Source organism: Lissotriton helveticus, chromosome 5_1 (assembly GCF_964261635.1).
Source record: "Lissotriton helveticus chromosome 5_1, aLisHel1.1, whole genome shotgun sequence".
Classification (NCBI taxonomy): domain Eukaryota; kingdom Metazoa; phylum Chordata; class Amphibia; order Caudata; family Salamandridae; genus Lissotriton; species Lissotriton helveticus.
The window spans coordinates 938,296,763-938,314,683 of NC_136065.1; the positions used below are offsets into that span (position 1 = coordinate 938,296,763).

At 49.6% G+C, this 17,921-nt stretch overlaps 1 protein-coding gene across 1 annotated transcript in view; it reads right to left on the bottom strand.

Moving 5' to 3' along the window:
- The window catches only part of LOC144755014 (uncharacterized), a 124,796-nt gene that overhangs the window by 58,230 nt on the left and 48,645 nt on the right, over positions 1-17,921 (bottom strand). Inside the window, exon 9 of the mRNA XM_078643437.1 lies at positions 10,828-10,917. Coding sequence (XP_078499563.1) covers positions 10,828-10,917 — 90 coding nt within the window. The remainder of the gene's footprint in view (positions 1-10,827; positions 10,918-17,921) is intronic.

The window sequence follows — 17,921 nt, forward strand, 5'->3', positions numbered from 1 at the left end:
CAAACAGTCTATCAGGATTGACTGGCTGATTAAGAATGGTTGTCTGAATGTCAGGTTTAAACCCCGATATGCGGAGCCACGCCTGTCGTCTGAGCATGACGCTAGTGTTAATGGCCCTAGCTGCTGTGTCTGCGGCATCAAGTGCACACTTTATGGCTGCGTTGGAGATCAGTTTTCCCTCTTCTATAAGCAGTTTGGTGCCCTCTTGAAACTGCGAAGGCAGGTGTTCTATAACCCGCTCTAGGGTGTCGTAATGCGCCCTATCATAACGTGCCAAGAGTGCTTGTGTATTCGCAATACGCCAAAAATTGGCAGCCTGTGCGGCTACTCTTTTGCCTCCTGCCTCTAGCACTTTGGACTCCTTATCCGGGGGAGGAGCTTCACCTGTTGTTTGGGAGTTGGCCCTTTTGCGGGCATTTGCGACCACCAGGGAGTCAAGCGGCAACTGTCCCCGAATGTATGCAGGGTCTGCAGGTGCTGGTCTGTACTTCTTTTCGATACGTGGATTGACCACTCTCGCCCTGGTAGGTTCCTTAAAGATGTCCGCAGCATGTTTGAGGACCCCTTTGAGCATAGGCAGTGTCTTTACTGTCCGTTCAGAGACTGAAAAAGTGTCAAATAGAAAGTCTTCTTCTACTGGGTCAGCATGCATGTCCACATCATGATTAGCAGCTGCCCGTTCAATGAGTGCATGAAAACCTGCAGAATCTTCTGTTGGGGATGCACGTGCAGTGAAAGGCTGTGGGTCTTGCCCCACATCTTGGGTGCCTTGGTCACCAATGTCATCGTATGAATCCGGCTGTGCATCAGGTTCATTGATGGGGAAAGTGTATTGGTCATCTTCAACATATCCTTCACCCTCAGAGTGTTCTGGGGAAGGAGTTGGGCTCCTTCTTGGAGGAGGCTGGATAGGCTCCATGAGGCCTGAAGCGTCTTCAGGAAGCCTTTTTTTCTTTAGGGGGATGACATAGGAGTCCACCGGCTGTGAAGTGATCCTCCTCTTATAAAGGGTCAATTTGCCAGTGTCTGCGTCGATAAAACGCTCCGCATCCTCTTCAGAGTCGAGTACCCGACTTGAAAGTGCCCCCGCCGAAGAATCAGACTTCTTTGGCGTCGATTTTGTTGAAAAGGCCTTCGGCGTCTCTTTTGGCGGCAGAAGGAAGAGAAGTTTACCCGCAGGCTTCACTGGAATGTCCATCGGCTTCTGCGGCGATGGCATCGGAGCCGGCGTAGCAGAGGCCTTCTCCCTGATCCTCTGTAGTGAAGCGGCGACGAGGGACGCGTCACTTACAGCGGCCCTTGGCGCCGAGGAGGTCTTTACCTTGCCCTCGGATCCGACGTCCTGTTGGCCCTTCTGAGTCTTGGATGCCGCAGCCGCCGACCCAGAGTCCTTGGACCAATGCGCAGATGTGCCAGCCTTCGATCCATGTGATTTTGTCGGCTCCGTCACCACCACGCGTCCGACTAACGGAGTCCAAGTCGGAACCGGAGCCGTGTCGCTGGCTTTGGCGGGCTTTGACGGCGTCGCAGCGGTGGACCCGTGCCGACCACCCTTCTTAGAGGATCCCTCCTCTGGCGCCGACTTCGACCCTGTGGAATCGACAGATTTCTTCGACTTTTGTGGACCGGAGGTCGACGGAGTCGATGCAGCAGCGGGTGTCGTCGTTTTTGGTGGTACGGCCGCCATCTTAGGATCGGTCGAATCGATAACTTTCGGTTTCGGGTCGGCCATTTTAGGTGTAGTCGATACCGAATGTTTCAGTTTCGGTTTCGATACGGGCTGCGCAGCAAGTATGTCCGTGGCCGGGCCAGAAGGCGGGGCCGAGGCTTGCGGTACGGGGTCTTGGGTAAGGCCGACAGGCGATCCCGTGACCCGATCTTGATCTTCGTGGCATAGCTCGTCCCCTGAGCTATCTTCCGCTGCCCCATAAATCTCTTCGACGTCCCCTACCTCGTCGACGTATTCAAGGCCTTGATCCACGACTCAGTCGTCGTCTTCCGGATCCGCCTCGACCTCTGTCTCGGGCGGGGATATTTGAAGAGGATGGCTTTGGTCCTCCTCTTCTCGGTCGCCGAAGATGTTTTCTGGAGCCGGGGCCGCTTGTCTGGCCTCAAGGCGCACCGCGCGCCGAAGCTTGAGTGTTTTCTTTGACCTGAATTTTGCGCAGGCCCTGCAGTTGTCTTCGTTATGGTCTGGTGAAAGGCATTTGTTACAGACCGGGTGCACGTCGATATGTGGGTATTTGGACCCACAGAGCGGACAGTACTTGAACGGACTCCGCTCCATGCTGGAAAGTTGCGTCGTGTCGCGACGAGAAGGCCTCGATGTCCGAAGAGTGCAAGCACTCCGGTGATTCCGACTCCAAGAGACGGAAGAACTCAAGAGCGTGCGCAAACAATACCGACGCCAAGAATACAAGGCCTTTTGGCCGTAAAAAGTTAGTTTTCCTCGGTTCCGACAGAGAGACGTCGAGACCGCATCCGAACCCAATGGCGGAAAAAAAACAATCTGGGGATGGAGCCGATGCCCATGCGCACTGTAGTCCAGGGGAGGAGCCACCTATCTCAGGATACTTCGAAGACTCTTCCAGGACAACAATGTGCGATCATCCGGACCCAACACTAGGCGGCGATCTAATGCTAAGATATGAATTTAGCAGCCCACATGCCTCGAACATAGCAGTCCCTCCATTAGCGGCGGTTGCCTGTGCCAGCTGCAGAAACCTGAAAAAGTGTTTTGAGAACAGCCTGTCCTACAGCTGCTTGCTGCTTGGAATGTACATCAACAGTAGTGTTTTGTAAAGGTATGTGGAGTAACCCACGTGGCTGCTCTGCAAATATCTTCTAAAGGAATGTTCCCCTAGGAAAGCCATAGATGCCCCCAATTTGCGTGTGGAGTGCGCCCTTGGGGGTATTGTCAAGGTACGTTTTGCCTTTTGATAACATATTTGGATGCACTTAACAATCCACCTGGCTATTCCTGCTTTGGAAATAGGGTTGCCCTTGTGCTGTGGCGCGAAGGCAACAAAAAGCTGTTTTGTTTTCCTAAAGTGTTGTGTCCTGTCAATGTAGTACATCAACGCCCTCTTGACATCTAAAGTATGAAGCATTGTTTCCGCCACCGTTTGTGGGTTTTGGAAGAATGCCGGCAAGTCAATAGTTTGGTTGAGATGAAACTGACACCACCTTCGGAAAGAATTTTGGGTTAGTACGTAGTACCACCCTATTTCGATGAATCTGAATGAATGGCTCTTGGATTGTGAGCGCTTGTAGCTCACTAACCCGCCTCAGTGACGTAATAGCTATTAGGAAAGCTACTTTCCACGTTAGGAACTGGAGTTCACACGAGTGCAGTGGCTCAAAAGGTGGTCCATCAGTCTGGTGAGGACCACATTGAGGTTCCACACCGGAGCTGGCGGTGTTCTTGGGGGAATGACTCGTTTCAAGCCTTCAAGGAAAGCTTTAATGGCAGGCACCCTGAAGACAGAGAGATGCTGCCTATTGTGAAGATAAGCTGCTATGGCGGATAGATGTATCCGAATAGAAGTGTACGCCAGATTGCACTTGTAAAGATGTAACAGATAGCAAATGATGTTAGGGATAGATGCATCTAGCGGGTTGATGTTATTGGCTGTACAGTAAATGACAAAACGCTTCCATTTTGCAGCATAGCATGCTCTGGTAGTAGGCTTTCGTGCCTCCTTGATGATGTCCATGCATTCTGGAGGTAGGTGAAGGTATCCAAACTCTAGGACTTCAGGAGCCAGATCGCCAGGTTGAGCTGTTGCGGATCTGGATGCTGAATGTCTCCATGGTTCTGCGTCAAAAGTCTGGGCGTGAGGCGCAGCCTTTTTTGCGGCACCACCGAGAGTTCGAGGAACGTGGTGTACCATGCTTGGCGCGCCCACGTTGGAGCAACCAGGATGAGAGTCATCGAGTGCTGCCTTAGCTTTCTTGCCACCAGCGGTATGAGAGGTGCTGGGGGAAAAGCGTACGCAAATCTGCCTGACCAGTTCATCCATATCGCATTCCCCTGCGACTGTGGGTGAGGGAACCTGGCGGCAAAGTGTTGGCATTTTGCGTTTGTTTGTGGCAAACAGGTCTATCTCCGGATGACCCCACTGCTGGAAGTACGGGTGGAGTACAGACGGGTGTAACTCCCACTCGTGCATTTGATGGCTGTATCTGCTGAGCAGATCCGCCATCTGATTGTCCTTGCCCGGGAGGTGTTCTGCCACGAGGACAATGTTCCTCTGAATGGCCCACTTCCACATGCCCTGAGCCAGATGAGACAGCTGTGGCGAGTGGGTGCCCCCCTGCTTTTGAATGTAGTACATCGCGGTCATGTTGTCCGTCCGGACTAACACTACCTTGTTGCACAGATGTACAAGGAAGGACTTGAGCGCCATGAAGATTGCCATCAGTTCCAGATAGTTGATGTGCATCTTCTGTTGCTGCGTCGTCCATAGTCCCTGCACCGTGTAAGTGAGCAGATGAGCTCCCCATCCCTGGAGAGATGCGTCCGTTGTCAGGATAATCTGTGGCACTGGCTCCTGGAACAGTCGGCCCTTGCAAAGGTTGTGTGGAGTCCACCAATGCAGAGAGTCGTATGCCCGACTGGTAACCAACACTAGGTCTGTCAATTGTCCCTGAGCCTGCGTCCACTGATTCGCTAAGCACTCCTGGAGCGGACGCATATGTAGACGTGCGTGAGGGACTATGAAGCTGCAGGAGGCCATCATGCCAATCAACTGCATGAACACTCTCGCTGGAAGCGAGTGTTGCGGTCTGAACTTTTGGATTAGCGACTGCATGCTGTCTATCCTGACTTGGTTTGGCTGGTCCATGGCCGTCAGGGTATTGATTGTCGCACCTAGAAACTGCCGGACATGCGCCGGCTGAAGATGCGACTTTGGGTAGTTCAACGAGAAGCCCAGATCGTGAAGGAGGTGAATGGTAGTCGACATGTCCGCGGCGCACTGTTGTTCCGACTTGGCTTGAACGAGCCAGTCGTCTAGGTAGGGGTAGACATGGATGTTCTGCCTCCTGAGGTGCGCCGCCACTGTCGCCAGACACTTGGTAAACACTCTTGGGGCTGTGGTCACTCCGAAGGGTAGGACCTTGAACTGATAATGGTTGCCTTGGATAGTGAATCTGAGGTATTTCCTGTGGGACGGGTGTAGTGGAATGTGGAAATAAGCATCCTTGAGGTCTAAGGTTGCTAAGAAGTCCCCTTGTTTTAGCAAGGGAAGAATCTGTTGCAGTGTAAGCATATGGAAATGTTCTGAAAGTATATACAGGTTGAGGGGACGCAGATCTAGAATGGGTCAGAGATCCGTCCTTCTTTGGAATAAGGAAGTACAGGGAATATACCCCTGTGCCCTCCTCCTCCACCGGCACGAGCTCGATAGCGCCTTTTTGCAGCATCACCACTACCTCCTGCTGCAATAAGTGCAAATGCTCTGCGGACATAGGCCGTTGCCTTGGTGGAATGTTGGGTGGAGTGGATTTTAACTCTAGACAATAACCGTACTGGACAAGTTGTCGCACCCACCTGTCTGTGGTGCTGTTTCTCCAGACGGGCAGGAACTGCTGTAGTCTCCCCCCCGACAGGTGTTAGGTGGTCGGGGGGCAGTGACAGAGAGTCACTGTTTGTTTGGGGCAGAGGAGCGGGAGTTATTTCCTTTTCCACGTCCTCTGGTACTGTTTCCTCGGTAACCCCCTCTGTTTTGCTTGGGGTACGAGGATTGTGCTCCACCTCTGGAGAATTGTGACTGTTGACCCATCTGTCCTCTGGTGACTCCACGCGCACCTGAGCGACGAAAATTGTTGCCACGAAACTGTTGTGATTGTAGGGCCCCCATAGACTTAGCAGTTTCGGTGTCTTTCTTAATTTTTTCTAGTGTGGTGTCCACATCTGGACCAAACAGTCTATCAGGATTGACTGGCTGATTAAGAATGGTTGTCTGAATGTCAGGTTTAAACCCCGATATGCGGAGCCACGCCTGTCGTCTGAGCATGACGCTAGTGTTAATGGCCCTAGCTGCTGTGTCTGCGGCATCAAGTGCACACTTTATGGCTGCGTTGGAGATCAGTTTTCCCTCTTCTATAAGCAGTTTGGTGCCCTCTTGAAACTGCGAAGGCAGGTGTTCTATAACCCCCTCTTTTGGCGGCAGAAGGAAGAGAAGTTTACTCGCAGGCTTTGCCGGAATGTCCACCGGCTTCTGTGGCGACGGCATCGGAGCCGACGTAGCAGAGGCCTTCTCTTTGATTCTCTGTAGGGAAGAGGCGACGAGGGACGCGTCACTTGCAGCGGCCTTTGGCACCGAGGAGGTCTTGACCTTGCCCTCGGATCCGACGTCCTGTTGGCCCTTCTGAGTCTTGGACGATGATGCCGCAGCCGCCGACCCAGAGTCCTTGGACCGATGCGTAGATGTTCCAGCTTTCGATCCGTGTGAATTCGCTGGCTCCGTCTCCACCACGCGTCCGACTAACGAAGTCCCAGTCGGAACCGGAGCCGTGTCGCTGGCTTTGGCGGGCTTTGACGGCGTCGCAGCGGTCGACCCGTGCCGAACTCCCTTTTTAGAGGAACCCTCCTCTGGCGCCGATTTCGACACTGTGGAATCGACAGATTTCTTCGACTTCTGTGGACCGGTGGCAGACGGAGTCGATGAAGCAGCGGGTTTAGGTGTTTTTGGATGGACGGCCGCCATCTTAGGGACGCTCAAATCCATAAGTTTCGGTTTCGATTTAGGGTCGGCCATTTTAGGTGTAGTCGATACCGTAGGTTTCAGTTTCGATACGGCGTGCGCTGCAAGTATGTCCGTGGCCGGGCCTGAAGGCGGGGCCGTGGCTTGCGGTACGGGGTCGTGGGTAAGGCCGACTGGCGATCCCGTGACCCGAGCCTGATCCTCGTAACCTTCGGGGCATAGCTCATCCCCGAGCTATCTTCCGCAGCCCCATAAACCTCTTCGACGTCCCCTACCTCGTCGACGTATTCAAGGCCTTGACCCACGACTCCGTCGTCGTCTACCGGATCTGCCTCGACTTCCGTCTCGGGCGGGGAGATTTGAAGATGATGGCTCTGGTCCTCCTCTTCTTGGTCGGCGAAGATGTTTTCTGGATCCGGGGCCGCTTGTCTGGCCTCGAGGCGCACCGCGCGCCGAAGCTTGAGTGTCTTCTTTGACCTGAATCTGGCGCAGGCCATGCAGTTGTCTTCGTTATGGTCTGGTGAAAGGCATTTGTTACAGACCGGGTGCACGTCGATATGTGGGTATTTGGACCCACAGAGCGGACAGTTTTTAAACTGACTCCGCTCCATGCCGAAAAGTTGCGGTCGTGTCGCGATGAGAAGGCCTTGGTGTCCGAAGAGTGAAACGACTCCGCTGATTCCGACTCAAAGAGACGGAAGAACTCGAGACCGTGCGCAAACAATACCGACGTAAGGAATATAAGGCCTTTTGGCCTGTAAAAAGCTAGTTTTTCTCGGTTCCGACAGACGTCGAGACCGCATCCGAACCCAATGGCGGAAAAAAACAATCTGGGGATGGAGCCGATGCCCATGCGCACTGTAGTCCAGGGGAGGAGCCACCTATCTCAGGATACTTCGAAGACTCTTCCAGGACAACAATGTGCGATCATCCGGACCCAACACTAGGCGGCGATCTAATGCAAAAGATATGAATTTAGCAGCCCACATGCCTCGAACATACTGTATTTAGAACCCGATCAGGCAGGGATCACTGAATTCTTTGAACATTACAGGCTTGGATTCAAAGTTCTCGGTGGTATGATTAATACTTAAGGATTCTATTAAAGGGGTCTGTATGACCAAGCAGGGAGGCATACCAGAGTCAAGGCCAATGAAAACCATGGAAAACACCTTGTACTAAGAGGAAATAAAGCCAGGTAACAGTTAGCAAATGGTACGCACCAAGACTGGATAAAACCAGAATTCTATAAAGAATATGCCAACGTTTTAACTCCACATCTACTTACAATGTATGAAGCATGAAGGACTGGCCTCTACCGCCCTCATTGCAGGAAGCTGCGATTGAAAACAATAACAAAATGTGCCACTTACAGGCCACTGTCCATCTTAAACCTGAGAATAACATAAGGGAAGGCCATAGCTAACCGGCTTTACCCATACAGAAGGCTTAATTGCTAAATCACCACAACAGTCAGCTTTTGTACCAGGCAGGCTCTCGGCGGACAATAGGAGTACGCCGTTCTCCATAACACATTAAGTGGACCTGCTCCTCCAGTGGTAGCAGTACTATTAGAGCCCAATAAGAGTCTAATTTCCTCAGTCAGCCATTTATGTTCGACATTACATCGGATGGGATTGGGAGCACGTTTTGAGATGCAAAAGAAAGATCCCATAGCAAGTATTAGAATAAATAGGCACCCAACCCCATTTTTGTTCAGAGAGGGACACAACAGGAGTGTTCGTTGTCCCTACTTCGTGTTGGCTACAGAATCGTGGATGAGTAATATGAAGGAAAAGCACACCCACATATGAGTATCTTTTGGGTACGTTAAGCATCCCTTAGCCGCCCCTCCCCCCCTCCATCTTGTGAATTCAGCAGATTCTGAAGATTCTCGGGTCTGCATATAAATTGGGAGAAGTAACATTATATCCAACGGTGATATTACTTCTCAAACATGCTTCTGGGATTCCCTGCAATGGTGCCAGGAGTCCATTTGATACCTTGGTGTTAAAGTCTACAGAAGTGCAGCCTTAATACTGAGAGAGGATTATGGACTGGCAACATTGAAAATACATGATAACGCAAAAAACATGACACTCGCTCCCTACCCGATGGCTGCACATAGTAATCATTAAAATGGTGTTCCTGCCGCAAAAGCTGTACCTTAAGGTAATGGGTATATTTTTACAAAGGCTTTCCCCCAACAAATATGCTCAAAACTATCGACATTTATCTGGGTTAATAAACAGTCAAGAATCCCCTGGGACATTAAGACCCCTCCCATATGACAGAGGGGGCTTCGGAGTCCCCAATATAGTGCATTACTAATGGGTATCTCAGGCTAAGAATATAACTAGATCCGAATGCTCTCGCACAGAAAAGAAGCGGACATGGCAGCACCAGCATCCCTAAAAACAGTCACAGCAAAAGGTGTCCAAGCCTAAACCGCAATTTAACACGGTCTAATGCAATGTGGCTGTGGCAAAATTTGCGAAGATATAAAGAACTGATCAAATTTAGTTGCCCAAATTCTCTTCACTCAGTAACCCGCTACTACCAATCACTTAAGAAACCAAAGCAATACATCAATTAAAAGCCTTAATTCTTAAAGTATTGGGCGATCTATTCATAGAGCAAACCTCAGAGTGGCAGGCAACTATCGGCTCCGCTTTGCAATGAAGTCCTGCTTCTTCAAGTTTCTCGCGGAACTACCAGACTTTCAAGCACTTAACATGAAATAGTCAATTCGCTCAGTGATCATTACAAAACTACAATGCTATTAGTGACGCTAGATCCATGTGTTTGTGGGATGAGACGAAGAGGAGTCATGGACACAGGGGAGCCTGTGCCCGTTAGGCTGTGGTGGTCCTGCTATATATACAGACACAAATAGTATCCTTTAACAGTAAACACGGGCTATTACAGAGTTCATACATAGACTTTACTACACACCAGCAGGCTTAAAAACAATGAGCCTTTATGTAGACCCATCTTGCTTGTGCTGTTGAAACCCCGTTGTGTATTTTAAACACATGGCCATGAGCATTCCCATTGTGGAAGAAAACTGGCTGTGGAAGAATATTGGACTAAAGTTAGAGAGAATAAAGATGGCTGGTGATCTGCGCCCCTCCCCAAATACTTTTAGTAGTGTCATTTGGATATATTAAAAACAACGAAGTTTGAGATTCATGTCTATTGCTTGCATGTTGGTTGCAATATTCCTGCTATCACGTCCTAGGGGTTTTGGAGTCCCCTTCTCGCACCTATTTAGCAGATAACGATGTCAGAAACGAGGATGACGTGGATGGGGAAAAATACCCCTAAGATGCAATGACATGGATAAGTTTCCAAATCAAAGCGGGCACGCAAAGTGTATGTGGTCATGGAATCACACCGGGGAGATGGTTGCTAGGGCAGAGGGATGTTGATATCCGATCAATTTCAAACGAGTCCGCTCCAGACACTGATTTAATGTAATGCTTGCTCAAGGGCGCTAAGCAACAGAAATGATCAGTTATACATTTTTTTCTTGACAAATGGTATGCGGTGTTTAAATAAAGATTTCCAAACAAAGCAACTAAAGAGGATACGAAGATGCAGTTTTGCGCATAATTTGACCCTCAGGAGAAAAAAAAGGTTACGAAAAAAAAAAAACGCACCCGAGAAACTACCTCCCCGTTTTGGATACCTGCACATGACTACCACTGACACTTTGGTTTGCTCTTTAAAATAAATCCTAGAATGGTGTTTTCTGTCGGACGTAATGGCAAGATGCTGCCTCAAGCATTTTTTGTAGTCATTACTTTCATATTTGAAACATGTATGCTAGTAAGATACCAGCACCTGGACAGAAAGTCTGATTTTTATGAATACCATTACTCCATAACAGAGTGCAAACTAACCCCTACTTACTCTTAGATTATCAAAGGAGGCAGTCTTTGCAGATGTACCACAGACACAAGTGAAGGATCATATGAAGAGGCATGCAATTTCATGGTAAGCTACGTGGCAAATGGTGACAGACATTTCAATGTTTTAGTCTACTCAGGACAGAACTGAGCGCAACTATTCAAGTTTGAACAAGCTAGCAATTCAGATGCACTGAAACAATTACCGTGCAGGATCCTCAAACTGTGTCACAGCAACAGGTCCAACAACAGGTCCACCTTCTTCATTGGGATCGAAATCATCAATACCTTCGTTGCTGAAACAAAATAAGTAGGTGTATGAATAAATTAAAGGACAAATTTGTTCTGCAAAGGCTGCACAAACCGCTAACAAAAGTTATACCAGGAATACATAAGTATCACTTTAAGGGCTGTGGATAATTAACATATCAAGCTCTACTCTGACTAATCACTGTGAATTTAAACCACCTACATGATTTAAAACTAAATAAAGGGCCAGAACTAAATTGTTACTTACAGATGGGAGTAGTTTCAGTTTGAACATTTCCTGAATTTACATGCTGTGCATTATTTCGCCAGCTAGTGGTGGAGTCGGCATACTTTTCTTAGCCCCTTTTTTAGGTCGAGCATAGTACAGCGCGCATGTGCTGCTCTAGAAGGCCTCTTGGAATCACTTCAGACTTTCTGCAAACTTGTGCGTGTGGTGTTCGATTTTCCACACATGCTATTGGCCTTTGCGTGTGGCTTTCAAAAATGAAAGCACGCAATTGGCCAAAGGAGGGTGCATATCCCACCTTTTCCGAAGAGGTTTACTCACAGCGTTTAGGTATCGAGGGGGAGCAACGGCACACAGCGTGCCATCTGTTGTGGACCAGGTTTCATTTCAAGACCATGCAGCTTTCCTTACAAGGAGCATCCCGTCCACCCCGGCCAAGGGACAGACCCCACCGCCACAAGAGTGCGTGCTTCTTTTTCCAGCACTCACAGTTCATCTATATCTGCACTCTCATCCTGCACTGTTATCTTTGTATTAGGTTATTGTCAAGGCATTTGCTGTACTCTGTAGTTGGCCTCTATAGTCTCCTCTTTTTCAGGTATCATCTTAAAAATTTACTGCACCTTTTAACATTAGTTTTTTTTCCCATCACCGTGGTGCGCGCTTCCTTTCACACCTCTAGGCAGCTGTGGTGCGGGCTACCTTTGACATCTCTGCACAGTGCACAGCTGTGGTACGGGTTTCCTTTCCCCACATTGCTTTTGGTGCTCGCTCGATCCAGGGGCGCAACGCAGGCCCTTCCGGGGGGCTTAATTTGAGCCGGTGTCTGCTGGTGCGCACTGTATTAGCACTTGCTTTTTGTGCGTGCTTGCTGGCACGGCCTGCAAAATAATGCCTCTGCTTAGCTGGGGTGCGAGCTACCAAATCCCCCCCCCCCCCCAGCACAGTACACAGCTTAAATTGACGCATCCTTTAACTGCTTCAGCGCTACCGCGTTTACCTGCTGTGCGCTGAAGAAGTATAAATGGCTCGTTTGTGACAAAGCCAGCTCGTCATGAGCGCAGGGCAGGTAAAACCCATGACGAGCTGGCTTTGTCATTAGCGTCGAAGTGGTTAACATTCACGCTTTTCAGCACCGTAGTGTGCACTTCATTTCACACCTCTGAGCAGCTGTGGCGAGTGCTTCCTTTCACCCCACTGCACAGTAGTGGCGCGTGCTTCCTTTCATAATACTGCACAGTGCAGATATTTGGTGTGACTCCTTTCATCCCAGTACACAGCTGTGGTGCGTTCTTCCTTTCACCTTATTGCACAGCTGTGGTGCGTGCTTCACCCCACTGCACGTGCCCCCTCCATCACACCCAAGTGGTTCTCTCGTATTCTGTTTAATAAACAAATTTCACACAGATGCCCAGGTTTCCAATGTTCGCATTTGTGAACTCACTGGACCTTGCAGCTTTTCTTACAAGGCGCGTCCCCTCAACCCCAGCAGAGGAACAGACCAGACCACCATACACTGGATTATAAAGCACCCTGACAGAAGCACCAAGGGGTCGGACCTTGCAGCTTTCCTTACAAGGAGCGCCCTCTCCACCCTGGCCGAGGGACAAACTCCTCCGCCACAAGCTGCTGTGATAGTATGATATCAATCATTATTATTCCTAGCAACTTTGGCATGGACATTATTGCCCTTTATTACACTTTGTTAGTTTTTGAATCGGCAGCAACATTTGTGCCCCTGTGTTGCCCAGGCAGGAAGCGCACCAGTAGCGCCACAAACAGGAGGCAGACCCACCACCCCTCCCACACTTCCAACAGACTGCTCTGCAGTAAACCGTGTGTATTGTTTGATCGCTGCAATTTATCTCTCTTCACTGGCTCCTCACCTGCCCAGTTCACTCTTCCCCCGCTCTCCCTCCCAGAGACTGGGGCAAGAGACATACGTGTTTAGACTCTGTTAATCTGCAGGAACGTTAATACCCTTAACAGGCCCCCGCTGCCACTGTTATTTTATTTTTCAGCTACACTGAAGGAAAAATTGACAGCATCCCATAAACAAATAATCTAGAACACTTTGTATTAATTTTGTTTTTTAGTACAATACTTCAGTTGTACTGAATGTTTTTTCGGTTAGATATAAGGTGACAAATAGTTCTAACACTATTATAACATACATTTTTAACATGCAGCACAACATTCACAATGCTCTACAACACAAAGGTGAGACCTATTGGCTATGCCAATGCTTATTTCCTTTTTAATGCGGAGTGCAGTCTTACCATTTGATGCTATGTCCACCCCCTTGTGACAGACCTGTTCCTCTGAAGCCCCTGTGCATGGTCACCATTTTCAGATTCTCTCCCCCCCCCCCCCCCCCACCTCCCCCTCGTGGACAGTTCTTATCCATATTAGCTTCCGGGGGTATGTGAAAGATTGTTTTTTTTGCTTTGTTGCACCTCATTTCTTGGCGAGACAGGTGGGCCGCCTTCTTCAAGCTGCAAAACTACTACTGGCAAATAACCATTTTGTTTTGCAGCGTGAATCTTATCTAGATTCACATGCTGTTCATGGACTGTAGTGAAATCCTTGGTCACCCAAGGAGGTTGGGCTAAAATGAGGCTGAGCTTCAATACACTATCCCACCAGTGACTCCTTGCCCACATTAATGTTCAGTGTATTGCGACTATAAACATGATGACCAAGTTCTGTTTGAATTTGTAAAGTATACAAAGGACTGGCTTTTAGGACTTTGTCCTTTTTAGATAGTACATTACTGCCCTACACACATCCAGTGTATACAGGGATTTTTCAGCTCTTAGCTGAACTGTGATTCACATGAAACTTTGATATGACCTTTGAATGCAAGCATGGAATAATTCGCAGGACTACTCGGACCTTGTGTATTTGCAGATAAAGCTCCTAGGTTGTTGGTACTTGCAGCTTGCTCACCCTGCGTAGCAATACGATCGCAATTAGAAAAGATCTTTAAGGTTAAAAATCTTAGCTCTGACGTGGAGGGGTTCAAAGAGCTCCTTTATTAATCGTGTTAGCACCAAGTTGAGGGTCTCCATGGACGTTGGTGCTGATCTGATAGAGCTACTCTTAGCACCAGTTAATGAATATGCTACTTACCAGTATGCATCTGTTCTTGGCATGTAGGGCTGCTGACATTCGTATCTATAGCATAGATCGCCGCCTAGTGTTGGGTCCGGATGATTGCACATTGTTGTCCTGGAAGAGTCTTCGAAGTATCATGAGATAGGTGGCTCCTCCCCTGGACTACAGTGCGCATGGGCATCGACTCCATCCCCAGATTGCTTTTAGCCATTGTGGCAAAGATGGAGTGTAATAGTGTAAGCGATGGCCATGCTAAGAGTAAGTGTTAAAAGTCTGCAGCCGCTACAGGCGCCGGGGAGGAGGGCGGGCAATATGAATGTCAGCAGCCCTACATGCCAAGAACAGATGCATACTGGTAAGTAGCATATTCAGTTCGAGGCATGTGGGCTGCTAAATTCATATCTATAGCATAGAATACATAGCAGTCCCCCCATTACCGGCGGCCGCCTGTGCCAGCTGCAGAAGTCTGAAAAAGCGTTTTAAGAACAGCCTGCCCTACAGCTGCTTGGAGTGCACATCTACACAGTAATGTTTAGTAAATGTGTGTGGTGTAGACCATGTGGCTGCTCTACAAATATCTTCCAAAGGGATACCAAGGAAAGCCATAGAGGCCCCCAACTTTCGAGTGGAGTGGGCTCTTGGAGGGACCGTTAAAGTGCGCTTAGCCTTGTGATAGCAAATCTGAATGCACTTAACGATCCACCTGGCTATACCTGCTTTGGAAATGGGGTCGCCTTTGTGCTGGGCTGAGAAGGCAACAAAGTTGTGTTTTCCTAAAGTCTTTGGTCCTATCGATGTAGTACATCAAGGCTCGTTTGACATCAAGAGTGTGTAGCATTCTTTCGGCAACGGTTTCTGGGTTTTGAAAGAATGCGGGCAGTTCAATGGTCTGATTGACATGGAACTGCGAAACCACTTTAGCAAGAAATTTAGGGTTAGTGCGCAGCACCACCCTGTTGGAGTGAATTTGAATGAATGGCTCTTGTACAGTGAGCGCCTGTAGCTCACCAACACGTCGCAGAGACGTAATGGCAATGAGAAGAGCCACTTTCCATGTCAAGAACTGAATCTCACACGAATGTAGAGGCTCAAAAGGTGGGCCCATCAACCTGGTGAGGACTACATTGAGGTTCCATACAGGAGCCGGCAGGGTCCTGGGAGGGATGACCCGCTTCAAGCCCTCTAGGAAGGCTTTAATGGCAGGCACTCTGAAGACGGAGAGATGTTGCCTGTTCTGGAGATAAGCCGCTATGGCGGATAAGTGTATCCTGATGGAAGCGTATGCTAGATTGCATTTGTAAAGATGTAACAAATAGCAGATGATGTTGGGAGTGGATGCATCTAGCGGGTTGATGCGAGTAGCACAGTAAATGACAAACCGCTCCCATTTTGCTGCATAGCAGGCTCTGGTGGTGGGCTTCCTTGCCTCCCGTATGATATCCATGCATTCAGGAGGCAAGTCAAGGTAGCCAAACTCTAGGACTTCAGGAGCCAGATCGCCAGGTTGAGCTGTTGCGGATCTGGATGCTGAATGTCGCCATGGCTCTGCGTTAAAAGCTTGGGCGTGAGGTGTAGCCTTTGAGGCGGTACCATGGAGAGTTCCAGAAACGTGGTGTACCATGGCTGGCGTGCCCACGTTGGAGCAACCAGGATGAGAGTCATCGAGTGTTGCTTTAGCTTTCTTGCCACCAGCGGTATGAGAGGTGCTGGGGGAAAAGCGTACGCAAATCTGCCTGACCAGTTCATCCATATCGCATTGCCTTGCGACTGTGGGTGAGGGAACCTGCCGGCAAAGCTTTGGCATTTTGCGTTTTCCCTTGTGGCGAACAGGTCTATCTGTGGATGACCCCACTTCTGGAAGTACGGGCGGAGTACTGATGGATGTATCTCCCACTCGTGCATCTGGTGGCTGTACCTGCTGAGCAGGTCCGCCATCTGATTGTCTGTGCCTGGGAGGTGTTCCGCCATGAGGAAGATGTTCCTCTGAATGGCCCACTTCCACATGCTCTGAGCCAGATGAGACAACTGTGGAGAGTGTGTACCTCCCTGCTTCTGGATGTAGTACATGGCTGTCATGTTGTCCGTCCGGATCAACACGACCTTGTTGCACAGATGTACTTTGAATGCTTTCAGTGCCATGAAGATTGCCATCAGTTCCAAGTAGTTGATGTGCATCTTTTGCTGAATTGTCCATAGTCCCTGCACTGTGTAGTGGAGTACATGAGCTACCCATCCCTGGAGAGACGCGTCCGCCGTCAGGATGATCTGTGGGACAGGCTCTTGGAACGGTCGGCCCTTGCAAAGGTTGTGTGGATTCCACCAATGCAGAGAGTTGTATGCCCGACCGGTGACCAACACTAGGTCTTACAACTGTCCCTGAGCCTGATTCCACTGATGCGCTAAGCATTCCTGGAGCGGACGCATATGCAACCTCGCGTGCGGGACTATGAAAATGCAGGAGGCCATCATGCCTATCAACTGCATGAACACTCTTGCAGGAAGCGAGTGTTGCGGTTGGAACTGTTGGATTAGCGACTGGATGTTGATCCGCGGTGAAGTTGGTTGAGCCGTGGCTGCCAGAGTATTGATTGTTGCACCTAGATATTGCCGCACATGGGCTGGCTGAAGGTGCGACTTTGGATAGTTCAGGGAGAACCCAGACTGTGAAGAAGGTGAATGGTGTGGGACATGTCGGCGGCACACTGCTGGGCCAACTTTGCCTGAACCAGCCAGTCGTCCAGATAAGGGTAGACATGGATGTGTTGTCTCCCGAGGTGCGCCGCCACTGTCGCTAGACATTTGGTGAACACTCTGGGGGCCGTGGTCACTCCGAAAAGAAGGACCTTGAATTGATAATGCCGATTTTGAATGGTGAATCTGAGGTATTTTTTGTGTGATGATGTAGTGGAATGTGGAAGTAAGCATCCTTGAGGTCCAAGGTTGCGAGGAAGTCTCCCTAATTGAGGAGCGGAAGAACCTGCTGTAGCGTTAGCATGTGGAAGTGTTCTGAGAGAATGTACTGGTTTAGGGGCCAGAGGTCCAGAATAGGCCTGAGGGACCCGTCCTTCTTTGGGATTAAGAAGTACCGGGAGTACACCCCTGTGCCTTCCTCCTCCACTGGCACGAGCTCAATAGCGCCCTTTTGCAGCATGACGAGAACCTCCTGCTGCAATAAGTGCAAATGCTCTGTGGACATAGGACGGTGTTTTGGTGGTATGTTGGGTGGAGTGGATGTGAGCTCCAAACAATAACCGTACTGGATAAGTTTCCTGACCCACCTGTCTGTGGTGATGGTTTTCCAGACTGGCAGGAACTGCTGGAGTCTCCCCCCCGACAGGTGTGGAATGGTCGGGGGCAGTGACAGGGCGTTACTGTTTGTCGGAGGCGGAGGAACGGGAGTTGTTGTTGCCCTAGCCTCTGCCCTTGGCGTTGTTGCCCCGATAACAACCTCTATTTTGTTTGGGGTAAGAGGATTGCGCCCCACCTTTATTGAATTGTGTTTGCTGGGACATTTGGCCTCTGGAAACACCCCTATTGCCTGAGCGACGAAAAGTGCTCCCCCGAAACTGTTGGGATTGGAGAGCTCCCATGGACTTGGCAGTCTCGGTATCCTTTTATTTTTTCCAAGGTGGTATCCACCTCAGGACCAAATAATCTGTCAGGGCCAACTGGCTGGTTGAGGATGGT